Here is a 26,909-nt window from a genome sequence, read left to right on the forward strand (position 1 = left end):
GACTTGTCACCCAAAACCCTGACAAACTTCTACAGATGCACAATCGAGAGCATCCTGTCGGGCTGAATCACAGCCTGGTACGGCAACTGCACCGCTCTCAACTGCAAGGCTCTCCAGAGGGTCTCCAGAGGTCTGCATAACGCATCACCGGGGGCAAACTACCTGCCCTCCATGACACCTACACCACCCGATGTCACAGGAAGGCCAAAAAGATCATCAAGGACAACAACCACCCGAGCCACTGCCTGTTCACACCGCTATCATCCAGAAGGCGAGGTCAGTACAGGTGCATCAAAGCTGGGACCGAGAGACTGAAAAACAGCTTATATTTCAAGGCCACCAGACTGCTTAACAGCAATCACTAACTCAGACAGGCTGCTGCCTACATTGAGACCCAATCACTGGACACTTTAATAAATGGATCACTAGTCACTTTAAACAATTCCAATTTAAATGATTCAACTTTAATAATGTTTACATATCTTACATTACCCATATCAAATGTACAGTTGAAGTCGGAAGCTTACATACACCTAAGCCAAATACATTTAAACTCAATTCACAATTCCATACATTTAATCCTAGTAAAAATTCCCTGTTTTAAGTCAGTTAGAATCACCACTTTATATTAAGAATGTGAAATGTCAGAATAATTGTAGAGAGAATGATTTATTTCAGCTTTTATTTTTTTCATCACATTCCCAGTGGGTCAGAAGTTTACATACACTCAATTAGTATTTGGTAGCATTGCCTTTAAATTGTTTAACTTGGGTCAAACATTTTGGGTAGCCTTCCACAAGCTTCCCACAATACGTTGGGTGAATTTTGGCCCATTCCTCCTGACAGAGCTGGTGTAACGGAGTCAGGTTTGTAGGCCTACTTGCTCGCACACGCTCTTCCAGTTCTGCCCACAAATGTTCTATGGGATTGAGGTCAGGGCTTTGTGGTGGCCATTCCAATAGCTTGACTTTGTTGTCCATAATCCATTTTTCCACAACTTTGGAAGTATGCTTTGGGTCATTGTCCATTTGGAAGACCCATTTGCAACCAAGCTTTAACTTCCTGACTGATGTCTTGAGATGTTGCTTCAATATATCCACAACATTTGCCATTTTCCTACCTCATGAAGCCATCTATTTGTGAAGAGCACCAAGCCCTCCTGCAGCAAAGCACCCTCACAACATGATGCTGCCACCCCCGTGCTTTATGGTTGGGATGCTGGCAAGCCTACCCCAAACATAACGATGGTCATTATGGCCAAACAGTTCTATTTTTGTTTCATCAGACCAGAGGACATTTATCCAAAAAGTATGATCGTTGTCCCTATGTGCAGTGGCAAACCGTAGTCTGGCTTTTTTTATGGTGGTTTTGGAGCAGTGGCTTCTTCCTTGCTGAGTGGCCTTTCAGCTTATGTCTATATAGGACTCGTTTTTACTGTGGATATAGATACTTTTGTACCTGTTTCCTCCAGCATCTTCACAGGTCCTTTGCTGTTGTTCTGGGATTGATTTAAACTTTTCGCATCAAATACGTTCATCTCTAGGAGACCGAACACGTCTCCTTCCTGAGCGGTATGACGGCTGCGTGGTCCCATGGTGTTTATACTTGCATACTATTGTTTGTACAGATGAACGTGGTACCATCAGGCATTTGGAAATTTCTCCCAATGAGGAAACAGACTTGTGGAGGTCTACCATTTTCTTCTGAGGTCTTGGCTGATTTCTTTTGATTTTCCCATGATGTAAAGCAAAGAGGCACAGAGTTTGAAGGTAGGCCTTGAAATATATCCACAGGTACACCTCCAATTGACTCTAATGATGTCACTAGCCTATCAGAAACTTCTAAAGCCATGACATTTTCTGGAATTTTCCAAGCTGTTTAAAGGCACAGTCAACTTAGTTTATGTAAACTTCTGACCCACTGGAATTGTGATACAGTGAATTATACATTTATTGTGTCATGCACAAAGTAGATGTCCTAACCGACTTCCCAAAACTATAGTTTGTTAACAAGAAATTTGTGGAGTGGTTGAAAAACAAGTTTTAATGACTCCAACCTTAGTGTATGTAAACTTCCGACTTCAACTGTATATACTGTATTTTATACCATCTATTGCACTTTGCCTATGCTGCTTGGCCATCGCTCATCCATATACTTACATGTACATATTCTCATTCACCACTTTAAATGTGTGTGTATTAGTTAGTTGTTGGGGAATTTTTAGACTACTTGTTAGATATTACTGCACTGTCGGAACTAGAATAACAAGCATTTCTGCTAACAATGTGTATGTGACCAAAACATTTTGATTGGATTTGATCCATTATGACCACCACTGTAGTCTTGGCCCTTCACTAGTCCTCCATCTAGCTATAGGTAGGTGTGGTGATATACCTTGCCTCGTCCTCCATCCTCCCTCCAGCTATAGGGCCATTCCCAAGACCCCGTCCTCTCTCCAACTATAGGTAGGTGTGGTGATATACCTTGCCTAGTCCTCCATCCAGCTATAGGGCCATTCCCTAGTCCTTCGTCCTCCCTCCAACTATGGGGAGGTGTGGTGATATTGCTCTCTGTCTGATGTCACAACACCTCCAATGACAACTGATGAACTATAAAAGGTGTCTCATTAAACCTCATTAAAATATTGCCTATTTTAACATGGTAAACATGGTATGACTCATCTGACTCTGGTATCACTCGCTGTACTTGATCTGAATAAACCTCCACCTTATTCAACCCTTGTGTTGTAATGTCAGTCTGGGTTATTAGACAGTGTTATTGGACCGAGGTGTAGCGTAGGCGCAAATCTCACAAGTACTTGATTCCAAAATCAGATTCCCTGTTTACTGTTATGAATGCATAAGGGGAGGGGTGGTGATGGTGGTGGTAGAGACAGAGGGTTGTTGATGTACTGTATAAGCGTAACTGTTATGAACTGTGGAAAGAATTTCCTCTTGAATGACAAATAAGGACAGTAAAGGTAAGTTAACAACATTCATTCATTACTGGGATTTAGGTTGATATCTAAAAGGTATGGTGTGTATCAAACCTTTCATATTATTCATGATTATCTAACGTGTGTGGTGTATCTACGAAAGTTTAAGGTGCATCTTAGCCAGTTATCCATGTGTATGGTGTACCCTATGGGTCTACCCACCTTATCAGAGCAAGTGTTGTCATCGGGCCCTCCCCCGATGACAAAGAGCTTCCCAGCACAGCTGGACACGGCCGGAGAACTGACCGCCTCCTTCATGGGAGCCACCTCTGTCCAGCGGTTAGAGAAGGAGTCATAGCACTCCACACTGCTCAGACGACTCTGACCGTCATACCCTCCCACTGCATAGACCTGTACAGAGAACACACATATAATCACAGTGGTTAGAACAATATTGATTAGCGTTTGCATTGGCTACAATGCACAAACACCTCTGGTAAGAATTCCCCTGCCAAGAGTGCTCAACCTGTGCACACACAAAATCCTGCCTAAGCACTGCATATACAGTACCAGTCAAAAGTTTGGACACACCTACTCATTCAAGGGTTTTTCTTTATTTTACTATTTTCTACATTGTAGAATAATAGTGAAGACATCAGAACTATGAATAAACGCATATGGAATCACGCAGTAACCAAAAAAGTGTTAAACAAATCAAAACATATTTTATATTTGAGATTTTTCAAATAGCTACCCTTTGCCTTGATTACAGCTTTGCACACTCTTGGCATTCTCTCAACCAGCTTCATGAGGTAGTCACCTGGAACGCATTTCAATTAACATGTGTGCCTTGTTATAAGTTAATTGACCTTCAGTGAAATGCATTCCAGGTGACTACCTCATGAAGCTGGTTGAGAGAATGACAAGAGTGTGCAACAAGGCAAAGGATGGCTACTTTGAGGAATCTCAAATATATCATATATTTTGATTTGTTTAATTAACACTTGTTTGGTTACTGGTACTGAATGACACATACGAACACACGCACCCATGCACGCACAGTGCCATTGTCTGTGGCATAGAGACAGGTTTGTTTATAAGAAGCCACTGTTCCATGTGTGTATACCAGTTCCTGCCTCTTGAGGTAGAACCAGTCAATCCAGTAAACGGTATAAGATGACCTAATTCATGCTTAAAAAAATAAAAAAATAAATGTCACCTTTATTTAACCAGGTAGGCCAGTTGAGAACAAGTTCTCATTTACAACTGCGACCAGACCAAGATAAAGCAAAGCAGTGCGAGCGACATCAACAACAACACAGAGTTACACATGGAATAAACAAATGTACCGTCCAATAACACAATAGAAAAGTCTATATACAATGTGTGCAAATGAAGTAAGATTAGGGAGGTAAAGCAATAAATAGGCCATAGTGGCAAAATAATTACAATTTATCATTAACACTGGAGTGATAGATGTGCAGAAGATGAATGTGCAAGTAAAGATACTGGGGTGCAAAGGCACAACAAAATAAATAACAGTATGGGGATGAGGTAGTTGGGTGGGCTATTTACAGATAGGCTATGTCCCGGTGCAATGATCTATAAGCTGCTCTGACAGCTGATGCTTAAAGTTAGTGAGGGAGATATGGGTCTCCAGCTTCAGTGATTTTTGCATTTCGTTCCAGTCATTGGCAGCAGAGAACTGGAAGGAAAGGCGGCCAGAGGAGGAAATGGCTTTGGGGATGACCAGTGAAATATTCCTGCTGGAGCGCGTGCTACGGGTGGGTGCTGCTATGGTGACCAGTGAGCTAAGATAAGGCTGGGCTTATCTAGCAAAGACTTATAGATGACCTGGAGACAGTGGGTTTGGCGAAGAATATGAAGCGAGGGCCAGCCAATGAGAGCATACAGGTCGTAGTGGTGGGTAGTATATGGGGCTTTGGTAACAAAACGCATGGCACTGTGATAGACTGCATCCAATTTGCTGAGTAGAGTGTGGAGGCTATTTTGTAAATGATATCGCCAAACTCAAGGATAGTCAGTTTTACGAGGGTATGTTTGGCAGCATGAGTGAAGGATGCTTTGTTGCGAAACAGAAAGCTGATTCTAGATTTAATTTCTGATTGGAGATGCTTAATGTGAGTCCGGAAGGAGAGTTTACAGTCTAACCAGACACCTAGGTATTTGTAGTTGTCCACATATTCTAAGTCAGAACCGTCCAGAGTAGTGATGCTAGACGGGGGGCAGATGCAGGCAGTGATCGGTTGAAAAGCATGCATTTAGTTTTACTTGCATTTAAGAGCAGTTGGAGGCCACGGAAGGAGAGTTGTATGGCATTGAAGCTCGTCTGGAGGTTAGTTAACACAGTGTCCAAAGAAGGGACAGAAGTATACAGAATGGTGTCGTCTGCGTAGAGGTGGATCAGAGAATCACCAGCAGCAAGAGCAACATCATTGATGTATACAGAGAAAAGAGTCGGCCCGAGCATTGAACCCTGTGGCACCCCCATAGACTTCCAGAGGTCCGGACAACAGGCCCTCCGATTTGACACACTAAACTCTGTCTGAGAGTAGTTGGTGAACCAGGCGAGGCAGTCATTTGAGAAACCAACTATTTATGACTTTATTACAACTGGCACCATAACCCTCCTATTTGTGTGTGTCACAGGTAATATATGAAAGACATAGCAGACAGTAATCACATCAGATAAGCTCTTCAACTCAATCACACTACACCACGTACGCACGCACGCGCACATGCACATTCACACATACATCCAATTTCCAAATTCCGGTCTGGAGTGGATGGCTGATTTAAACTCATTTCATGTTCAGAACCTTTGAATGCGAATTCATTGGGTTTCACATATCTTTCACCCGAGTCATTCATGTATAATCGCAGTTTTCCGTGAAATAGCATGAGAACATTGTTTAGTTAACAATACATCAGATAATGATGGGCTCACCATTTAGTCATTTTAACTACCATTTAATCCAATAGCAAAAAAAACACATTTCAAAACTGTTCGTTTTGAACTGCTGAATAGAAAGAATTGTCAATGGTAAATAAGATTTTCCATGTAGTATTTGACTAAAACGTGACAGTCCCCTGGTGGTTGATGTTAATGGGTTCAAAGCATATAAATTCAGGAAGGTAGAGGAAAAACTGAAGGATCTGTATGGATGCCAGGGAGACAGAGCAGACAGTGACTGGTTCAACTGATATACAAACACATCAACATGTCTCTTATGCAACCTGTTGCCTCTTGGCTGTTCCTGCCTCTCTTCTACATAGGCAGGTGAGCAGGTAGAGAGGAAGAGAGGGAGGGAGATCGCGAGGGATGACGAGGGGGGGTGGAGGTAGAGATTAAGAGAGAAATAGGAAGAAAGGAAAGAGAAACAGAGACTTGTTATTGAGAGAGGCTGCCGTAGGCAGACCTGGCTACCAAAAGAAGACAGGCTATGTGAACACTGCCCACAAAATGAGGTGGGAACTGAGCTGCCAAATATATGACCATATTAGAGACACATATTTCCCTCAGATCAAACAGATCCACAAAGAATTCGAAAAACAAACCCAATTTTGATAAATACCACAGTGTGACAATCCCAGCAGCAAGATTTGAGACCTGTTGCCACAAGAAAAAGGCAACCAGTGAAGAACAAACACCATTGTAAATACCATTGTAAATACAATGCATTTTTATTTTCCCTTTTGAAATTTAACTATTTGCACATCGTTACAACACTGTATATAGACATAATATGACATTTGAAATGTCTTTATTCTTTTGGAACTTCTGTGAGTGTAATGTTTACTGTTCATTTTTATTGTTTATTTCACTTTTGTTTATTATCTACTTCACTTGCTTTGGCAGTGTTAACAAATGTTTCCCATGCCAAAAAAAGCCATTAAATAAAATTGAATTGAACTAGACACTTCTAGAGAAACAGAAAGGTAAGCAAGAGACAAATAAAGGACAAAGAGATGGGGGAGGAGGCAGAGAGCGGGAAAGAGAAATGAGAGGGAAGCAGACCGGACACCTAGCTATTTGCATAGCAACTGAGGCAGTTCATAAATTCTGCCTACATTCCAGAGAGAAATATAACTACTGTAGGTATTTTTTATGTGTTCGTATGTGTGCGTGTTTGTGTTCAAACCATGCACCATACTACCCACAGGAGTCAGAGCAGAGCCACATGCTGCTAACAACAGGACAGACCAACACCCCTGTTTCCCCTCCATCTCACACAATCTCCCTAAACAAATGCAACAGATATGACTCACAGAAGATATATAGTATGTACACAGAACAAAAATATAAAACGCAACATGCAACAATTTCATAGATTATACTGAGTTACAGTTCATATAAGGAAATCAGTCGATTGGGAATACTGATATGCATCTGTTGGCCATAGATACCTTAAAAAAAGGTATGGGTGTGGATCAGAAAACCAGTCAGTATCTGGTGTGACAATAATTTGCCTGAAGAGCACACTTCTCCAGCGTGCAATGTGGCCATCAAAGGTGAGCATTTGTCCACTGAAGTCGGATACAATGCCAAACTGCAGTCAGGTCAAGACCCTCCCGTTAAAACTTTAGACATCTGTGGCATTGAGTGGTATGACAAGTCTTCACATTTAGAGTGGCCTTTTATTGTCCCAACACAAGGTGCACCTGTGTAATGATCATGCTGTTTAAACAGCTTCTTGACATGCCACAGTGACTCGGTCAATAAGAAAGTGGTCAGATGAAGCAGATGCTAAGCTAAAGGACTTTTTTGCTAGCACAGACTGGAATATGTTCCGGGGATTCTTCCGATGGCATTGATGAGTCACTGGCTTTATCAATAAGTGCATCAATTACGTCGTCCCCACAGTGACCGTACGTACCCCAACCAGAAGCCATGGATTGCAGGCAACATCCGCACTGAGCTAATGGCTAGAGCTGCTGCTTCCAAGGAGCGGGACTCTAACCCAGAAACTTATAAGAAATCCCGCTATGCCCTTTGACGAACCATCAAACAGGCAAAGCTTCAATACAGGACTATGATTGGAACGTACTACACCGGTTCCGACGCTCGTTGGACGTGGCTGGGCTTGCAAACTATTACAGACTACAAAGGGAAGCATAGCCGCGAGCTGCCCAGTAACAGCTAAATTACTTCTATGCTGGCTTCGAGGCAAGTAACACTGAAAAATGCATGAGAGCATCAGCTGTTCCGGACAACTGTGTGATCACGCTCTCCGTAGCCGATATGAGTAAGACCTTTAAACAGGGCCAGACGGATATCCAGGATGTGAACACCGAGCATGTGCTGACCAAATGGCAAGTGTCTTCACTGAAATGTTAAACCTGTCCCTGACTGAGTCTAATAGCAACATGTTGCAAGCAGACCACCATAGTCCCTGTACCCAAGAACACTAAGGTAACCTGCCTAAATGACTACTGACCCGAAGCACTCACGTCTGTAGCCATGAAGTGCTTTGAAAGGTTGGTCATGGCTCACATCAACAACATTATCCCAGAAACCCTAGACCCACTCCAATTTGCATACCGCCCCAACAGATCCACAAATGATACAATCTCTTTAACTGAACACTGCCCTTTCCCACCTGGACAAAAGCAACACCTATGTGAGAATGCTATTCATTGACTACAGTTCAGCGTTCAACACCATAGTGCCCTCAAAGCTAATCACTAAGCTAAGGACCCTGGGACTAAACACCTCCCTCTGCAACTGGATCCTGGACTTCCTGGCGGGCCGCACCCAGGTGGTAAGAGCAGGTAACAACACATCCGCCACGCTGCTCCTCAACACGAGGGTCCCTCAGGGGTGCATGCTCAGTCCCCTACTGTACACCCTGTTCACTCATGACTGCATGTCCAGGCATGACTCCAACACCATCATCAAGTATGCCGATGACAAAACAGTGGAAGGCCTGATCACCATCAACGATGAGACAGCCTATAGGGAGGAGGTCAAAGACCTGGCCGTGTAGTGCCAGGACAACAAACTCTCCCTCAACATGATCAAGACAATGGAGACAATTGTGGACTACAGGAAAAGGAGGACTGAGCAAACCCCCATTCTCATCGACAGGGATGTAGTTGAGCAGGTTGAGAGCTTCAAGTTCCTTGGTGTCCACATCACCAACAAACTAGAATGGTCTAAACACACTAAGACAGTTGTGAAGAGGGCACGACAAATCATATTACCCCTCAGGATACTGAAAAGATTTGGCATGGGTCAACAGATCCTCAAAAGATTCTACACCATCGAGAGCATCCTGGTGGGTTGCATCACTGCCTGGTATGGCAACTGCTCGGCCTCCGACCGCAAGGCACTACAGAGGGTAGTGCATACGGCCCAGTACATCACTGGAGCCAAGCTTCCTGCCATCCAGGACCTCTATTCCAGGCGGTGTCGGAGGAAACCATCCTAGTCATAGACTGTTCTCTCTGCTACCGCACGGCAAGCTGTACCGGAGCGCCAAGTCTAGGTCCAAAGGCTTCTTAACAGCCTCTACCCCCTAGCCATGAGACAGCTAATCAAAGGTCTACCCAGACTATTTTCATTACCCCCCCCCCCCTTTTACACTGCTGCTACTACTATCTGTTTATTAACTATGCATAGACACTTTAATAACTCTACCTACATGTACATATTACCTCAATTACCTTGACTAACCAGTGCCCCCGCACATTGACTCTGTACCGGCACCCCCTGTATATATTTATTTGTTAGTTTTATTTATTTTTTAATTACTTCTTAAAGCACTGTTGGTTAAGGGCTGGTAAGTAAGCATTTCACTGTAATGTCTACACCTGTGGTATTTGGCGCATGTGACAAATCCTATTTGATTTGATCTACCCCTCTTAGACTTGCTTTCGATGAGAATAAAATATCTATAACTCAACTTTCGATGTGAATTTGATTGGGTCGCCCAAGAAGTTACATATTGTGGCTTTAATGGTTTCACAAAAATAACTTAATAACGTAGAGTTCTAAGGTTCTATCTGAAACAATATTGAATGGTGTCAGCTATTTTTATTATTTTTTAACTTGATATCATTTTGTTATATTTGATGACTTCATTATTTAATTCCAAGTAATCATCTCATCTTTTTAGAGCTGCTGCCTATGCTGTCTGACAAATTCACAATTTCAGTAGTTCTTCAAAGTAAATAAGGTATACTTTTATGACTGCTGAATGCCAACAGTCAATCAATTAGATCATGGATTTTCAGGTAGAGATGGACTATATATACACAAAAGTATGTGGACACCCCTTAAAATTTGTGGATTTGGCTATTTCAGCCAAACCCGTTGCTGACAGGTGTATAAAACCAAGCACACAGCCATGCAATCTCCATAGGAAAACATTGGCAGTAGAATGGCCCGTATTGTAGAGCTCTGTGACTTTCAACGTGGCACCGTCATAGGATGCCACCATTCCTACTAGTCAGTTTTTAAAATTTCTGCCCTGCTAAAGCTGCTGGGGTCATCTAAGTGCTGTTATTGTAAAGTGGAAACATGTAGGAGCAACAACGGATCAGCCACCAAATGGTAGGTCACACAAGCTCACAAAACGGGACCGCCGAGTGCTGAAGCACGTAATGGCTGGAGTAGTGTAAAGCTCGCCGCCATTGGACTCTGGAGTAGTGGAATCGTGTTCTCTGGAATGATGAATCCCGCTTCACCATCTGGCAGAATCTAAGTTTGACGGATGCCAGGAGAACGCTACCTGCCCCAATGCATAGTGCTAACTGTTAAGTTTGGTGGTGGAGGAATAATCGCCTAATGCTGTTTTTCATGGTTTAGGCTAGGCCCTTTAGTTCCAGTGAAGGGAAATCTTAATGCTACTTACAATGACATTCTAGTAGATTCTATGCTTCCCAATTGAGATAGTTTGGGGTGAGTTGGACCGCAGAGTGAAGGAAAAGCAGCCAACAAGTGCTCAGCATATGTGGGAACTCCTTCAAGACTGTTGGAAAAGCATTCCTCATGAAGCTGGTTGAGAGAATGCCAAGAGTGTGCAAAGCTGTCATCATTGCAAACGGTGGCTATTTTGAAGAATCTCACATTTAAAATATGTTTTGATTTGTGTAACACTTTTTTGGTTACTACATGATTCCATATGTGTTACTTCATAGTATTGATGTCTTCACTATTATTCTACAATTTAGAAAATAATACAAAATTAAGAAAAACCTTGAATGAGTAGGTGTTCAAAGTGGTACTGTAAAAACAACTGATATTTTGGATAATCGCTCAGCACTAACACACACACAGCTGTTTGCGGACGCATATACCCGTGACATCTCTGTTGACATGCTTTCACTGGAATATGCAAATGACAACAGCATGTGGTTTGAAAAACTGCCCCAGAGCACTCAGGACCTCAGACTGGGGCAAAGGTTCACCTTCCAACAGGACAATGACACTAAGCACACAGCCAAGACAAAGCAGGAGTGGCTTTGGGACAAGTCTCTGAATGTCCTTGAGTGGCCAAGCCAGAGCCCAGACTTGAACCCGATCAAACATCTTTGGAGAGAACTAAAGAAAGTTATACAGCGACGCTCCCCATCCAACCTGACAGAGCTCGAGAGGATCTACAGAGAAGAAAGGGAGAAACTCTCAAATACATGTGTGCCCAGCTTGTAGCGTCATACTCAAGAAGACTCGAGGCTGTAATCGCTGACAAAGGTGCTTCAACAAAGTACTGACTATAAATGGTCTAATCTGAATACTTACGTAAATGTCATATTTCAGTTTTTCATTTCTAAAAACCTGTTTTTGTCATTATGGGGTATTGTGTGTAGATTGATGAGGGAAAAAAACTATTTAATACATTTTAGAATAACATAATGTGGAAAAAGTCAAGGGGTCTGAATACTTTCTGAATGCACTGTATTTCAACAGATGTAATTGTAGCTTTGCTACCTAATGTTCACCTTCCCCTAAAACTATAAATTGTTGAGTCGTCAAGTCTATCTTAATTTCATAGCATTTATTAGTAGATTTTAAAGACCATCATTAACCAAAACAAATGCTGACCACTTGTGTAATGTTTTCCTTAATATTATTCTTAATAGCATCCATGCTGTTATTACCTGGTACTATTAAAGTTGACAGTCTAAAATGAAGACAGCCTTTTAACAGCCTCAGTCAGTAACAGCACGACACAGCAGTATGTTGTGATTTGCATCGATTGCTCAAAACATACTTTCTCTGGCACTTACAGGGCCTGATTATGGCCAGCCTGCATTGGTCTAATCTTGACTACACCCTATAGGCCTGCGTTACCACAACACAATGAAGTAACCAGCTTCCCCACAAGCACACACGTGCACAAACACACACACACACACACACACACACACACACACAAAACAACACAGCACAGCTAAACGGGCACACCAGAGCAATAAAATACAACTATAAAATACACAGGCATCAGAATATGGTAAAAACAACAGGTTTGATATGGTTTCCATTGAGTTTGGCATTTCTTGTTCCGTATAATAGGAGGATGGTGGTGAGAATAAGTCAGTATTCCAGTTACAGTCTGATCCAATTACATCTTTGCTTGTGAAAACCACTGGGTACAGAAGAAAACAAATACTAATAAATAGGAAACACTACTACAGTACATTTGTTTCACTCCAATTCACCACACATTGTCAAGATGCAAGTAATGATCATGGTTTAAGATGGGGCGGAGACATGGGTTGAGTTCGAATTCCCATACTAGCATACTAATTTCAAAAACAGTCCTCCGTATGCATCATCTAATGCGCGGTTGCATTGACTCCCGTCACTCGTTCATTTTGGTACAGCGCGTCAATTTATCTGATTTTCAGCTGTTGCTGTGCACGTGAGTCAGGAAAGATGAGTGAATTCTACGAGATCAAACGCCGAAATGAGTATGCAGTTTAAGTATGCAGTACGCTAGTATGGGTCTTTTGGACACAACCATGGTGGAATATAATTGGATGGGACCAAATACGGTAGTTAGGCTTAGGAATCATTTGTATGTAATCTGATCATAAACAAACTGTTATCAGTTACTTTTCAAGCAAAACATACTGCAATCAGATTACAGATACTTTTGAAAAATTATATGATTACTTCTTGGATTACTTTTAAAATCAGAAAGGATGTTAACAATAAAAATATATTATGACACCATTCTAATTTGACATTCAATTCAGCATTGAAAAAAACGTGCAAGTCTAAATTTGTTCCGGGCCTCCCGAGTGGCGCAGTGGTCTTAGGCACTGCATCGCAGCGCTAGCTGTGCCACTAGAGATCCTGTTTCGAGTCCAGGCTCTGTCGCCGGCCGCGACAGGGAGACCCATGGGTCGGCGCACAATTGGTCCAGCGTTGTCCGGGTTAGGGGAGGGTTTGGACGGCAGGGATGTCCTTGTCCCATCGCGCTCTAGTGACTCCTGTGGCGGGCCGGGCGAATGCACGCTGACACGGTCGTCAGGTGTACAGTGTTTCCTCCAACATATTGGTGTGGCTGGCCTCCGGGTTAAGCGGGCATTGTGTCAAGAAGCAGTGCGGCTTGGTTGGAGGATGCACGGTTCTCGACCTTCGCATCTCCCGAGTCCGTATGGGAGTTGCAGCGACGAGACAAGACTCTAACTTCCAATTGGATACCATGAAATTGGGGAGAAAAATTATAAAAAAATATTTTAATTTGTTCCACCTGAGCGAGTCTGACCACAAGTCAGCGACCACTATGTTGACACACCAAATGTGTTTGATGGATCCTTTTGGTCTATTTCTAATGCCTCTTAAGAGGAAAGTAATCTAAAAGTAATTTAATGTAACCAGAGTACGTTACTGAGTTTGGGTCATCTAAAAGTTACATTACTGATGACAATTTTGGACAGGTAACTAGTAACTGTAACGGAATACATTTTGAAAGTAACCTACCCAACCCTGAGCTCAATAAATAACAGCGGAATTGGCAGAAAGATGATTTTGCAAAGCCAACAGTTCAACCATCTATAAAGGCTGAATGAATTTATGGTTTCATAACTATATGACATAACCGGCCTCAATATGATATAAAAGGGGAATTTCCATATCTGTATATTAGGCTGGCCCTCTGGCTACAGGAAGATTGAGTTTAAGTTTAAGTGGCGGTTTGTAGATCCTGAGGCGACCGGGGGAAGCATGAGATGCTAATCACATGATGTCATTATTAGCCAGAAGGCAGAGATGGAAAACTAGACTCTAAAAGTTCAACAGTGTGGATTGATGATACAATTTCTAAAGAGAATAGGGGGAAGGGACACCAATGAAAAACACTGGAGGAATTCATGACTAACTTATATTCTCTGCCTGCTGCTGACCAATGTCATATCACATCTAGGATATGGAGAACTACTGTGTATCCACTCTTCATCATTCTACTATAACACAGTTGAAGTCGGAAGTTTACATACACTAAGGTTGGAGTCATTAAAACTCTTTTTTTCAACAACTCCACAAACTTCTTGTTAACAAACTATAGGTTTGGCAAGTCAGTTAGGACATCTACTTTATTCATGACACAAGTAATTTTTCCAACAATTGTTTACAGACAGATTATTTCACTTATAATTCACTGTATCACACGTTTGGGATGGTGTTCGGCTTGCAAGACTCCCCCTTTTTCCTCCAAACATAACGATGGTCATTAAGGCCAAACAGTTATACTTTTGTTTCATCAGACCAGAGAACATTTCTCCAAAAAGTATGATCTTTGAGTAAGACATTTAAACGTGTTAACCCTCGCAAGGCTGCAGGCCCAGACGGCATCCCCAGCCGCGCCCTCAGAGCATGCGCAGACCAGCTGGCCGGTGTGTTTACGGACATATTCAATCAATCCCTATACCAGTCTGCTGTTCCCACATGCTTCAAGAGGGCCACCATTGTTCCTGTTCCCAAGAAAGCTAAGGTAACTGAGCTAAACGACTACCGCCCGGTAGCACTCACTTCCGTCATCATGAAGTGCTTTGAGAGACTAGTCAAGGACCATATCACCTCCACCCTACCTGAAACCCTAGACCCACTCCAATTTGCTTACCGCCCAAATAGGTCCACAGACGATGCAATCTCAACCACACTGCACACCGCCCTAACCCATCTGGACAAGAGGAATACCTACGTGAGAATGCTGTTCATTGACTACAGCTCGGCATTCAACACCATAGTACCCTCCAAGCTCGTCATCAAGCTCGAGACCCTGGGTCTCGACCCCGCCCTGTGCAACTGGGTACTGGACTTCCTGACGGGCCGCCCCCAGGTGGTGAGGGTAGGCAACAACATCTCCTCCCCGCTGATCCTCAACACTGGGGCCCCACAAGGGTGCGTTCTGAGCCCTCTCCTGTACTCCCTGTTCACCCACGACTGTGTGGCCATGCACGCCTCCGACTAAATCATCAAGTTTAAGGGCGACAACAGTGGTAGGCTTGATTACCAACAACGACGAGACGGCCTACAGGGAGGAGGTGAGGGCCCTCGGAGTGTGGTGTCAGGAAAATAACCTCACACTCAACGTCAACAAAACTAAGGAGATGATTGTGGACTTCAGGAAACAGCAGAGGGAACACCCCCCTATCCACATCGATGGAACAGTAGTGGAGAGGGTAGCAAGTTTTAAGTTCCTCGGCATACACATCACAGACAAACTGAATTGGTCCACTCACACAGACAGCATTGTGAAGAAGGCGCAGCAGCGCCTCTTCAACCTCAGGAGGCTGAAGAAATGCGGCTTGTCACCAAAAGCACTCACAAACTTCTACAGATGCACAATCGAGAGCATTGCTGTATCACCGCCTGGTACGGCAACTGCTCCGCCCTCAACCGTAAGGCTCTCCAGAGTGTAGTGAGGTCTGCACAACGCATCACCGGGGGCAAACTACCTGCCCTCCAGGACACCTACACCACCCGATGTCACAGGAAGGCCATAAAGATCATCAAGGACATCAACCACCCGAGCCACTGCCTGTTCACCCCGCTATTATCCAGAAGGCGAGGTCAGTACAGGTGCATCAAAGCTGGGACCGAGAGACTGAAAAACAGCTTCTATCTCAAGGCCATCAGACTGTTAAACAGCCACCACTAACATTGAGTGGCTGCTGCCAACACTCTGACACTGACTCAACTCCAGCCACTTTAATAATGGGAATTGATGGGAAATGATGTAAATATATCACTAGCCACTTTAAACAATGCTACCTTATATAATGTTACTTACCCTACATTATTCATCTCATATGCATACGTATATACTGTACTCTATATCATCGACTGTATCCTTATGTAATACATGTATCACTAGCCACTTTAACTATGCCACTTTGTTTACATACTCATCTCATATGTATATACTGTACTCGATACCATCTACTGTATCTTGCCTATGCTGCTCTGTACCATCATCATTCATATATCCTTATGTACATATTCTTTATCCCCTTACACTGTGTACAAGACAGTAGTTTTGGAATTGTTAGTTAGATTACTTGTTGGTTATTACTGCATTGTTGGAACTAGAAGCACAAGCATTTCGCTACACTCGCATTAACATCTGCTAACCATGTGTATGTTACAAGTAAAATTTGATTTGATTTGATTTGATTTCTTTGTCCCCATGTGCAGTTGCAAACCGTAGTCTGGCTTTTTATGCCGGTTTTGGAGAAATTACGTCTTCCTTGCCGAACGGCCTTTCAGGTTATGTCGATATAGGACTCGTTTTACTGTGGATATAGATACTTTTGTACCCGTTTCCTCCAGCATCTTCACAAGGTCCTTTGCTGTTGTTCTGGGACTGATTTGCACTTTTCGCACCAAATATGTTCATCTCTAGGAGACAGAACACGTCTCCTCCTGAGTGGTATGACGGCTGCGTGCTCCCATGGTGTTTATACTTGCATACTATTGTTTGTACAGATGAACGTGATACCGTCAGGCGTTTGGAAATTGCTCCCAAGGATGAACCAGACACGTGGAGGTCTACATTATTTTTCTGAGGTCTTGGCTGATTTCTTTTGATTTTCCCATGATGTCAAGCAGAGAGGCACAGAGTTTGAAGGTAGGCCTTAAATAAATAAATCCACAGGTACACCTCCAATTAACTCAAATGATGTCAGTTAGCCTATCAGAAGCTTCTAAAGCATTGACATTATTTTCTGGAATTTTCCAAGCTGTTTAAAGGCACAGTCAACTTAGTGCATGTAAACTTCTGACCCACTGGAATTGTGATACAATGAATTACAAGTGAAATAATCTGTCTGTAAACAATTGTTGGAAAAATTACTCGTGTCATGAACAAAGTAGATGTCCTAACTGACTTGCCAAAACTATAGTTTGTTAACATGAAATTTGTGGAGTGGTTGAAAAACGAGTTTTAATGACTCCAACCTAAGTGTATGTAAACTTCCGACTTTAGCTGTAGCTTGCAATTTGGGTTGCTCATTTTGGGGAATATTCAGGAGGTGGAAACTTTCCGTGGGCAATTAACGGGAATATATGTGAATTAACTGAAATATATGCAAATTAATATTAATATAATTTAAATATAGATGTTTTTTTGCCTTGGATATATTTACCACATCATATGGAGACAGAAACATAAACCTTATCATAATTAGACATAAATGCAAATGATTAAGTCCTTCCAAAATAAATTTAAAAAACAATTTACAAGGACCAGTTGCGCTCTGAGGCGGCTGATGTTGGTGGGATTTGGAGAGAGATGGAGGCAACAGGGGAAAGAGCCTCAGATCCACAAAGTCCCTTCCACCAGGTGGCTGATGAGATATATTGGCACGACTTCCATATTGCATCTCCATCCCAAAGCCCTTGTTTGGAAGTGTACTTCGCCAGACCGCCAAGAATCTTACCCTCATCCAGGCCAAGGTGGCGAGAAACGGTAGGGATGACCCCAAAGGCCTTGTTGATCTCTGCACCAGACAGGATGCTCATGCCAGCATACTTGGGGTCCAACATGTACGTACGCTGCGGCATGGATGGGCTTCAGGCAAAAGTCTTCACGCTTTTTGATGCATTTCAGAACCGCAATTTCCTCTGCTTGGAGCAACAGTGAAGTGGGAAGGGCTGTACGGATTTCTTCTCTTACATCTGAAAACAGAGTCTGAACATCAGACAGGATGGCATTGTCTCCCCCAATCCGTGCAATGGCTACTGCTATAAGTTTCAGGAGTTTCAGGCTGCTTACCACTCTCTCCCAAAATACATCAACCAGGAGGATCCTCTTGATGGGGCTGTCCATATCGGCAGACTGTGATATGGCCATTTCTTGGAGAGACTCCTTCCCCTCCAGGAGACTTTCAAACATGATGACAACACCACCCCAATGGGTGTTGCTGGGCAGCTTCAATGTGGTGCTCTTATTCTTCTCACTTTGCTTGGTGTGGTAGATTGCTGCTATAACTTGATGACCCTTCACATACCTAATCATTTCCTTGGCTCTCTTGTAGAGTGTATCCATTGTTTTCAGTGCCATGATGTCCTTGAGGAGCAGGTTCAATGCATGAGCAGCACAGCCAATGGGTGTGATGTGAGGGTGGGACTCCTCCACTTTAGACCAAGCAGCCGTCATGTTCGCAGCATTGTCTGTCACCAGTGAAAATACCTTCTGTGGTCCAAGGTCATTGATGACTGCCTTCAGCTCATCTGAAATGTAGAGACCGGTGTGTCTGTTGTCCCTTGTGTCTGTGCTCTTGTAGAATACTGGCTGAGGGGTGGAGATGATGTAGTTAATTATTCTTTGCCCACGAACATTCGACCACCCATCAGAGATGATTGCAATACAGTCTGCTTTCTCTATGATTTGCTTGACCTTCATTTGAACTCTGTTGAACTCTGCATCCAGCAAATGAGTAGATAAAGCATGTCTGGTTGGAGGGGTGTATACACAGCTCGAGCAAGACATTCATCAGAATTTCTCTGACTACGTTCCTACATTGAGTAAAAAAAAACTTCTGATTCCAGGAGGACCATGAGCTGTTGCTATCGATAAGGCTTGATTAATCATTTTCACCTCAAATAGAAGTAGAGGGACTTTTGTCAGAGGTTACTTTCTGTGAGCGCTGAGTGAACTATATGCATTTGGCCAGATGATTCTGCATCTTTGTTGCATTCTTCACATATGATTTGGCACAGTATTCGCAAATGTACACAGCTTTTACTTCTACATTAGCTGCCGTGAAATCAGTGGCATTTTCCTGTAAAGAGTATAAAAAAAATAAGTAAAAATAAAAACAAATGATATTCCATGTACAGATAAATATTTAAGCAGTTAGATTAAAACAACTTCTTTGTAAGATAAATGTTTTAAAATGAAACATGTATGGAAACAGGTGAATTAACACTTCTCAGTTAGCAGGCTCAAGCAAGCTAAAACCCACATGGTACCAAAAACTAACTAGCAGAAATTGTTAACAAGTTAGAAATTACTTAAACAAACTTTGCTGTAGGCTACTATTTACTAGTTAACAAAAAATAATGTGTCATAAAATATATTCACCCCCACCTCCCGGCATTGTAATCAAAACGTACCAGTAAGCATGTGGTCCTTGGATCAGACTGTGTAGTAGTGTGGGCTCAATAGCATCTCATTAGTGTGCAAGATCTTGAGAATCGGCTGTACATGTGATGGAAGAGTGCACTGCACATGTGATGCAGAGGGTTTCAATTCCATTGAATTGGGGATAGTTGAAACATAATATGTGTATCCCACAACAAAGGTCACTGTTATAAGCTAACTTTGTTGATGAATTTAAGCTAAATTCCCGGGCTTAACTTCCCATGGAAAATTCCTGGAAAAATGTCTGAAATTTACCGATTTACCGGAAGGTTTCCGACCCTTTGCAACCCTACTTGCAATAATAGTGTTTAACATGACTTTAGAATGACTACTGTTGTGGAAAATTGCAAGATTATGTTATAAAGATTACGTTACAGTGCTTGTATTACATTATAATAGTTGTTACAATCGACAGAATAGAGTATTGTGTGTGTGTGTTCCAATGAGGATGGGCCTCTATGAGATAGCACTGACAGAGGAGATTTACGATGTCTTTGGGTAATAAAGCCTAAAGAGCATTCCAGATAACATGAGGTAATGTTATTGTGCTATACCATACCAGGGTGAGACGGGTTCCAGTTTGGAGTAGGAGGGGGCCAGACACTGGTCTTTACAATGAGAACTGTTGACACAGCTATAAAACATAGCAGACAGTAACTGCTATCTTTCATACAAATCTTAACCTTTGTGAACTGTTCCTAAGATCCTGTGATTCGTCATGTAAGTTGAGGGGGGTGTATCTTGGCTATAAAAGATCTTTGTACTTTTCTGTTGGTACTTTTCAATGGTTCATTAGAGATAGCGCATCATTGAAAGTCAAAAAGGCTATTGCAACGCTCTTATTAAAAATATGTTGTTTAAGTGTAACTCTGACTGGTGTGTGAAGTTTGTAACTCTCTCCTCATTTGGTGTAGCAGAAAAATGCCACCACATTACCTCATCTCTGTACCGCACACATACAATTATCTGTTAGGTCCCTCAGTCGAGCAGTGAATTTCAAACACAGATTCAACCACAAAGACCTGGTAGGTTTTCCACTACCTCGCAAAGAAGTGCACCTACTGGTAAACGGGTAAAAAAAATACCCCTTTTAGTATGGTGAAGTTGTTAATTACACTTTGGATGGGGTATAAGTACACCCAGACACTTTCGGTGAGGAAGGAAATTGCTCAGGGATTTCACCATGAGGCCAATGGTGAGATTAATGGCTGTGTTAGGACAGTAGTTACTCCACAATACTAACCTAAATGACAAGAGTGAAAAGAAGGAAGCCTGTACAGAATAAAAATAGTCCAAAACATGCATCCTGTTTGCAATAAGCCACTAAAGTAAAACTGTCCTGAATACAAAGCATTATGGGGCTGCATCATGTATGCTTGTCATCGACAAGGACTAAGGAGTTTTTTAGGATAAAAGGAAACGGAATAGAGATAAGCACAGGCTAAATCCTGGAGGAAAACCTATTTCAGTCTGCTTTCCAACAGACACTAGGAGACATATTCACCTTTCAGCAGGACAATAACACAAGGCCAAATATACATTGTAGTTGCTGACCAAGACGACATTGAATGTCCCTGAGTGGCATAGTTACAGTTTTGACTTAAATCGGATTGAAAATCTATGGCAAGAGTTAAGAATCGCTGTCTAGCAAAATATTTGCAAAACACGTTTTCACTTTGTCATTATGGGGTATTGTGTGTAGAGAGAGAAAAATATATATAACACAACAAAATGTGGAATCTGTAACACAACAAAATGTGGAACAAGTCAAGGGGTATGAATACTTTCTGAAGGCACTGTAGATAAACAGGAAGATAAGTAATGGGTGTCTGATCAAAGATCTGTAAAGGGAGATCACCTGCTTACTTTGTCCAGACCCCTTGGAGTTCTTCACATTTTATTGTGTTACAAAGTGGGATTAACATGGTTTTAATTGTCTTTTTGTCAATAATAATTTTGTCAATAATATACTCAAAGTGGAAGATGAATAAAACATTTCATAACTAAAATATATTTATTGTATGTATTCAGGCCCTATGTTTAGGCAAGCCTAAATTAGTTCAGGAGTAAAATTTGGCCTAACAAATCACATGGACTCAGTCTGTCGACATGATTTTTAAATTACTAACCCTTCCTCTGTCCCAGATACATACAACATCTGTAAGATCCCTTAGTCAAGTATTGAATTTCAAGCACAGATTCAACTACAAAGAGCAGGGAGCTTTTCGAAAGCCTCCTAAATAAGGGCAGTGATGGGCAACAATCACAAATCAGACTAGCGTGTACGCTGAGAGTCGGGAAGCAAGTTCAGGGAGTGTATTTAACAAATAAATGTACATATAACAAAACAAGAAACACGGGTAGCGTACAGACATGAACACTGGAACAGAAACAATAACGCCTGGGGAAAGAACCAAAGGGAGTGTCATATGTAGGGAAGGTAATCAGGCAGGAGATAGAGTCCAGGTGAGTCTGATCAGGCGCTGGTGCGCGTAACGATGGTGACAGGTGTGCGTAATAATGAGCAGCCTGGTGACCTTGAGCGCCGGAGAGGTAGTATACCTGACACAGACATTGAATATCTCTTTAATCATGGTCTAGTTAATAATTATGCTGTGTATTATGTATTAAACCCCCCAGACACCTCAAAGATAGTGGTCCTTCTGAACTGAGCTGCAGGAGAGGAATGAAACTGCTCAGGAACGTTACCATGAGAACAATGGTGATTTTAACCAGCTACGGAGTTCAATGGCTGTGATGGGAGAGAACTTAGGATGGATCAACAACATTGTGACATCACAATAATGACTTAAATGACAGAGTGAAAACACAAAATATTCCAAAACATGCATATTGTATGCAACAAGGCAATAAAGCAATACTGCAAAAAACAGACCAAAGGGATACACAGGCAAAAACCTAGAGCAAAACATGCTTCAGTCTGCTTTACACCAGACACTGAGAGGAATTCACCTTTCAGTAGGAAAATAACTTACAACACAAGGCCAAATCTACACTGGAGTTGCTCACCAAGAAGATATTGAATGTTCCTAAGTGGCCAAGTTACAGTTTTTACTTAAATCTGCTTGAAATAGACTTGAGACTTGAGAATGGCTGTCTAGCCATGATCAACAACCAACTTGACAGAGCTTGAAGAATTTTGAGAAGAATAATAGGCAAATATTGCACAATCAAGGTGTGTAACGCTCTTAGAGACTTACCCAGAAACACTCAGAGCTGGAATGGATGCCAAAATGTGTTTATGTATGGACTCAGGGAGCTGAATACTTAAGCAACAACTATATTTTAGTTATTAGTTAATTAGTTCATTTTTATTCATCTTATAAAAAGAAAAACGTATATTTTTTGGTCCACCTTGACGTTAGAGTTTTTTGTGTAGATTGTTGACAAAAACTGACAATTCAATCCATTTAAATCCCACCTTGTAACAATAAAGTGTGACAAAATCCAAGGGGTCTGAATACTTTTGCAAGGCACTGTATATATAATTAGATAAAGACGATGATGATGAAATAACAGGGTGTCTGAACAGTGACCTGCTTACCTTCCCCAGTAGGACCACCATCTTGTGTCTCCAGCGTCCTTTGTTGAGTGAAGCAACTCGGATCCATAGGTTGAGCTGAGAGTTGTACATCCACACATCTCTGCCGTTGATACGGCCCCCTGGAAAACACACACAACACCGTTAGCCTTGACACTGAGTGATTTAGGATGATGTTAGCCCACTGAACGCAAGTCTAGGCATTAACTCTGAGAGCTAGCCAGAGTGTTAGGCAAAGTTACTCAACACGTGAGTGTAGTTTACAGAACCGTCTCTGCTACACCAGTGTTTTTTAGCTAACTTGTCATCGTCTTTGGTTGTTTTCACTAATCTCAAATTTAATTGTATTGACACACAGCAATAGCCAAAAAAACAAAGCCTGTATCAACCTCAAAATAAGCCCTTGGTTCCAATTCAAACCAATTTAATCTAATAAAGACATTTCTTCATAAATAGAATAAGGTGATCTTCAGCAACATCCAAACTGTGAATGGGTTATGTATTTGGGTTGAAATGTCAAGGCCACATTTAGTAAGGCACAGCTGACACTAAGTACGGTTACATGCACACAATAATCCGATTATTGTGGATAGTCAGATTAATATAATAATTTGATTTAAACGTTTACATGCTCTGCAAGAATGATTTCCCTAATAATTATGTTTACATGAACACAAGCTACCTGACGGCACTCTGATAAATGCAGGAAAAAATTGCCAATCAATATGTATGTTCGACCACAGCGAGCATGTTATTTTTGCGAAGCGCATTTGATTCCGACATATAAAGTTTGTATATGAAAACTACTTCTAAGATGCAAACATTCAGGAGGCTCACTCAGCTGGTGCTAACACGTGCAGATCAAAAATATTGCCATTTAAGGTGTTAACATGTCCTAAGAATTAAAAAGATTGCTCAGAAAACCAGGTGTTTTGTGAATCGTCTGCCTACTACCAGTTTAATATAAAAAGTATTACTGTGCAATGTGTGCATGTAAACATACTCACTGTCTTATCTGAGTGAAAGGTTTGAGCTAGGCTTTATGGGCAATCCTGCTGATCAAAGTGTACTTCAACATGGAGCAAACAACACACACGTATGTCATGAACACACATACACACAAACACCATGGCTACTTTACAGGTGCTTACAAACACAACACACACGACATGCATGACACAACCACGCGCAACCAGACTTTTTACAGGGCCTTCAAACACAGCACATACGTATAGCACATGCATTCCCCTGCCTAGCACAAGACTTTAAATGAGAAACAGGATATCTTCATTTTCTATAAAGCAGCAGTCTGATTATTTCTCCTACTCCCGGTCTCTACCCACTCCCGGTTAAATATTTTTTTTATTTTTTATATTCTCCTCCGTGAGAAGGAACAACAACATGTGTAGCTATTAAGCCAACCAGGTTACAGACACCTCTCTCTCTCTCCCTCTCTCTCTCCCTCCCTCCCTCTCCCTCCCCCTCCCTCCCTCCCTCTCTCTCAGCATGAGTCAATCAAAAGGCCCCACTGATCCTTGCGAAAAACAAAGACACGGCACTGAACAAACACGACTTTTTTGCTAACACACGAGAGAAACAAAGGGCTATAGAATAAAGCCGTAAAAACACCAGGAAAAGTTATATATTTTAAGGAAGAGAGGTGCAAACTAACTTAGAAGCAGTAAAGTACTGTACATTAGTTCCCTCTGAAGTAATATGAAGATGTTGGGAGATTGACATGAATGCTGAGTGTCCAAGAAAGAAACCCTCTTCAGAATCATCCTTCTAAACAAATAGATGGTTCAGTGTTTGGGAGGCTATGTTGAGAGAGAGTGGAGGAAAAAAGACTAACCAGTATGGCCATGCATATTAGCCAGACTCAGCATCAACAAAATCACACAACAACAAGATGAACAACAATAAGCAAGTAAACCAGGCGATAAGTCATATTGTGACATAAAAACATATCCAATAGCATAATTATGTGTCTTAATTACAATATATGATACATAAAATATAATTGCTAAGCTTTTAAACTAATTGCTAAGCTTTAAAAGATCAGAAGTCCCATCTACATTTCCCCCCTCCAGTTCTAAACTGAGATGTCCCAACTGACAGGAGGAGCAGCTGATTTAATAAAAGCACTTAACATAGCATAATAGTTGCGCTTATCGTCTAACAACGAAATTAAATGATTTCTCAATCCGTCACAGTCTGTTGGGCTTAGAATGGGTGTTTAACCATAATTAAGAAATGGTGGCTGTGTACTGCAGTAAACAGCAACATATACAAGGCTGGCCAGCAAAAACAAATGTGTTGGTATCTTTTGGGACTCGCCAAGACAGTTAACTAGTTATGTTCATATGTCCATTGAGATAAACCCCTCCTATATGTGAAAATTATGTCTGAAACATAATAATATGTGGCTGCCACCTGCCACCTATTTTAGGTGAAGATTAAGGAAAGGACACAAGAAGTCATGTTATCAGTAATAGTACACAGCCATTGTTACTTTTTAGGGGTGGGTAGTGGTATGGGACTATTGTATAACCCTCTAATAGTTGTGTCTGTCTGTCATTCAGAACACAAGGTATTGATGACTACCCTATAGGCCCCTATCGGTCTCCAAAAACAAACAAAGCATATGACAAGAACCAGTTTTCTAGACAAAAAAAGCCAAAAATACTTCAAAGTGCACCATGACATTGAACCGACTCATAAGCCTTTCAAACCAGGTCTGTTCTCACAGGAAGCAAGTGTTGGTCAAATACTCCTAATCATGAGATCGTAGAGAGGAACAAACTTGCACGCTAAAAATACCCCTTAGGAAATGTCAAGGAGAGGGGCATCAAGAAAAGAATGGCACTGGAGTGAATAGCAACCGTTTTACGGGCTCATGACAAATTGCACTATTTCGTCATTTTTGCGCTGATCTGAACTTTTTTTTGTACATAATGTTTTCTCCGTTTCCTATGATTGAAAACAGCTTCTGGCATTAATACAGGACAAAGATCAAATCCCACAACACCGGCTCTGATGCTCATCGGATGTGTCAGCGGTTACAGACTATCACGGATTACAAAGGGGAACCCAGCCGCGAGCTTCCCTGTGACGCGAGCCTACCAGATGAGCTAAATGCCTTCTATGCTCGCCAGGTAACCAACACTGAACCATGCATGAGAGCACCAGATGTTCCGGACAACTGTGTAATCCTGCTCTCCGTAGCCAAAGATAACATTCACAAGGCTGCAGGGCCAGGTGAATTACCAGGACGCGTACTCAGCGCATGCGCGGACCAGCCTGACATTTTAAACCTCTCCCTGACCCAGTCTGTAATACCTACAGTGCCTTGCGAAAGTATTCGGCCCCCTTGAACTTTGCGACCTTTTGCCACATTTCAGGCTTCAAACATAAAGATATAAAACTGTATTTTTTTGTGAAGAATCAACAACAAGTGGGACACAATCATGAAGTGGAACGACATTTATTGGATATTTCAAACTTTTTTAACAAATCAAAAACTGAAAAATTGGGCGTGCAAAATTATTCAGCCCCCTTAAGTTAATACTTTGTAGCGCCACCTTTTGCTGCGATTACAGCTGTAAGTCGCTTGGGGTATGTCTCTATCAGTTTTGCACATCAAGAGACTGACATTTTTTCCCATTCCTCCTTGCAAAACAGCTTGAGCTCAGTGAGGTTGGATGGAGAGCATTTGTGAACAGCAGTTTTCAGTTCTTTCCACAGATTCTCGATTGGATTCAGGTCTGGACTTTGACTTGGCCATTCTAACACC

General features: G+C 41.9%; 1 protein-coding gene across 1 annotated transcript in view; it reads right to left on the reverse strand.

Annotated features, from left to right (window-relative positions):
• LOC139376352 (kelch-like protein 24) overlaps positions 1 to 26,909 on the reverse strand; it is a 60,901-nt gene that overhangs the window by 13,253 nt on the left and 20,739 nt on the right. Inside the window, exons 5-6 of the mRNA XM_071118788.1 lie at positions 23,120 to 23,238; positions 3,158 to 3,346 (exon numbers count right to left, since the gene is read on the reverse strand). Of these exons, the coding sequence (XP_070974889.1) occupies positions 3,158 to 3,346; positions 23,120 to 23,238 (308 nt within the window). The remainder of the gene's footprint in view (positions 1 to 3,157; positions 3,347 to 23,119; positions 23,239 to 26,909) is intronic.

The sequence above is a fragment of the Oncorhynchus clarkii genome, chromosome 20 (assembly GCF_045791955.1).
Source record: "Oncorhynchus clarkii lewisi isolate Uvic-CL-2024 chromosome 20, UVic_Ocla_1.0, whole genome shotgun sequence".
Taxonomy (NCBI): domain Eukaryota; kingdom Metazoa; phylum Chordata; class Actinopteri; order Salmoniformes; family Salmonidae; genus Oncorhynchus; species Oncorhynchus clarkii.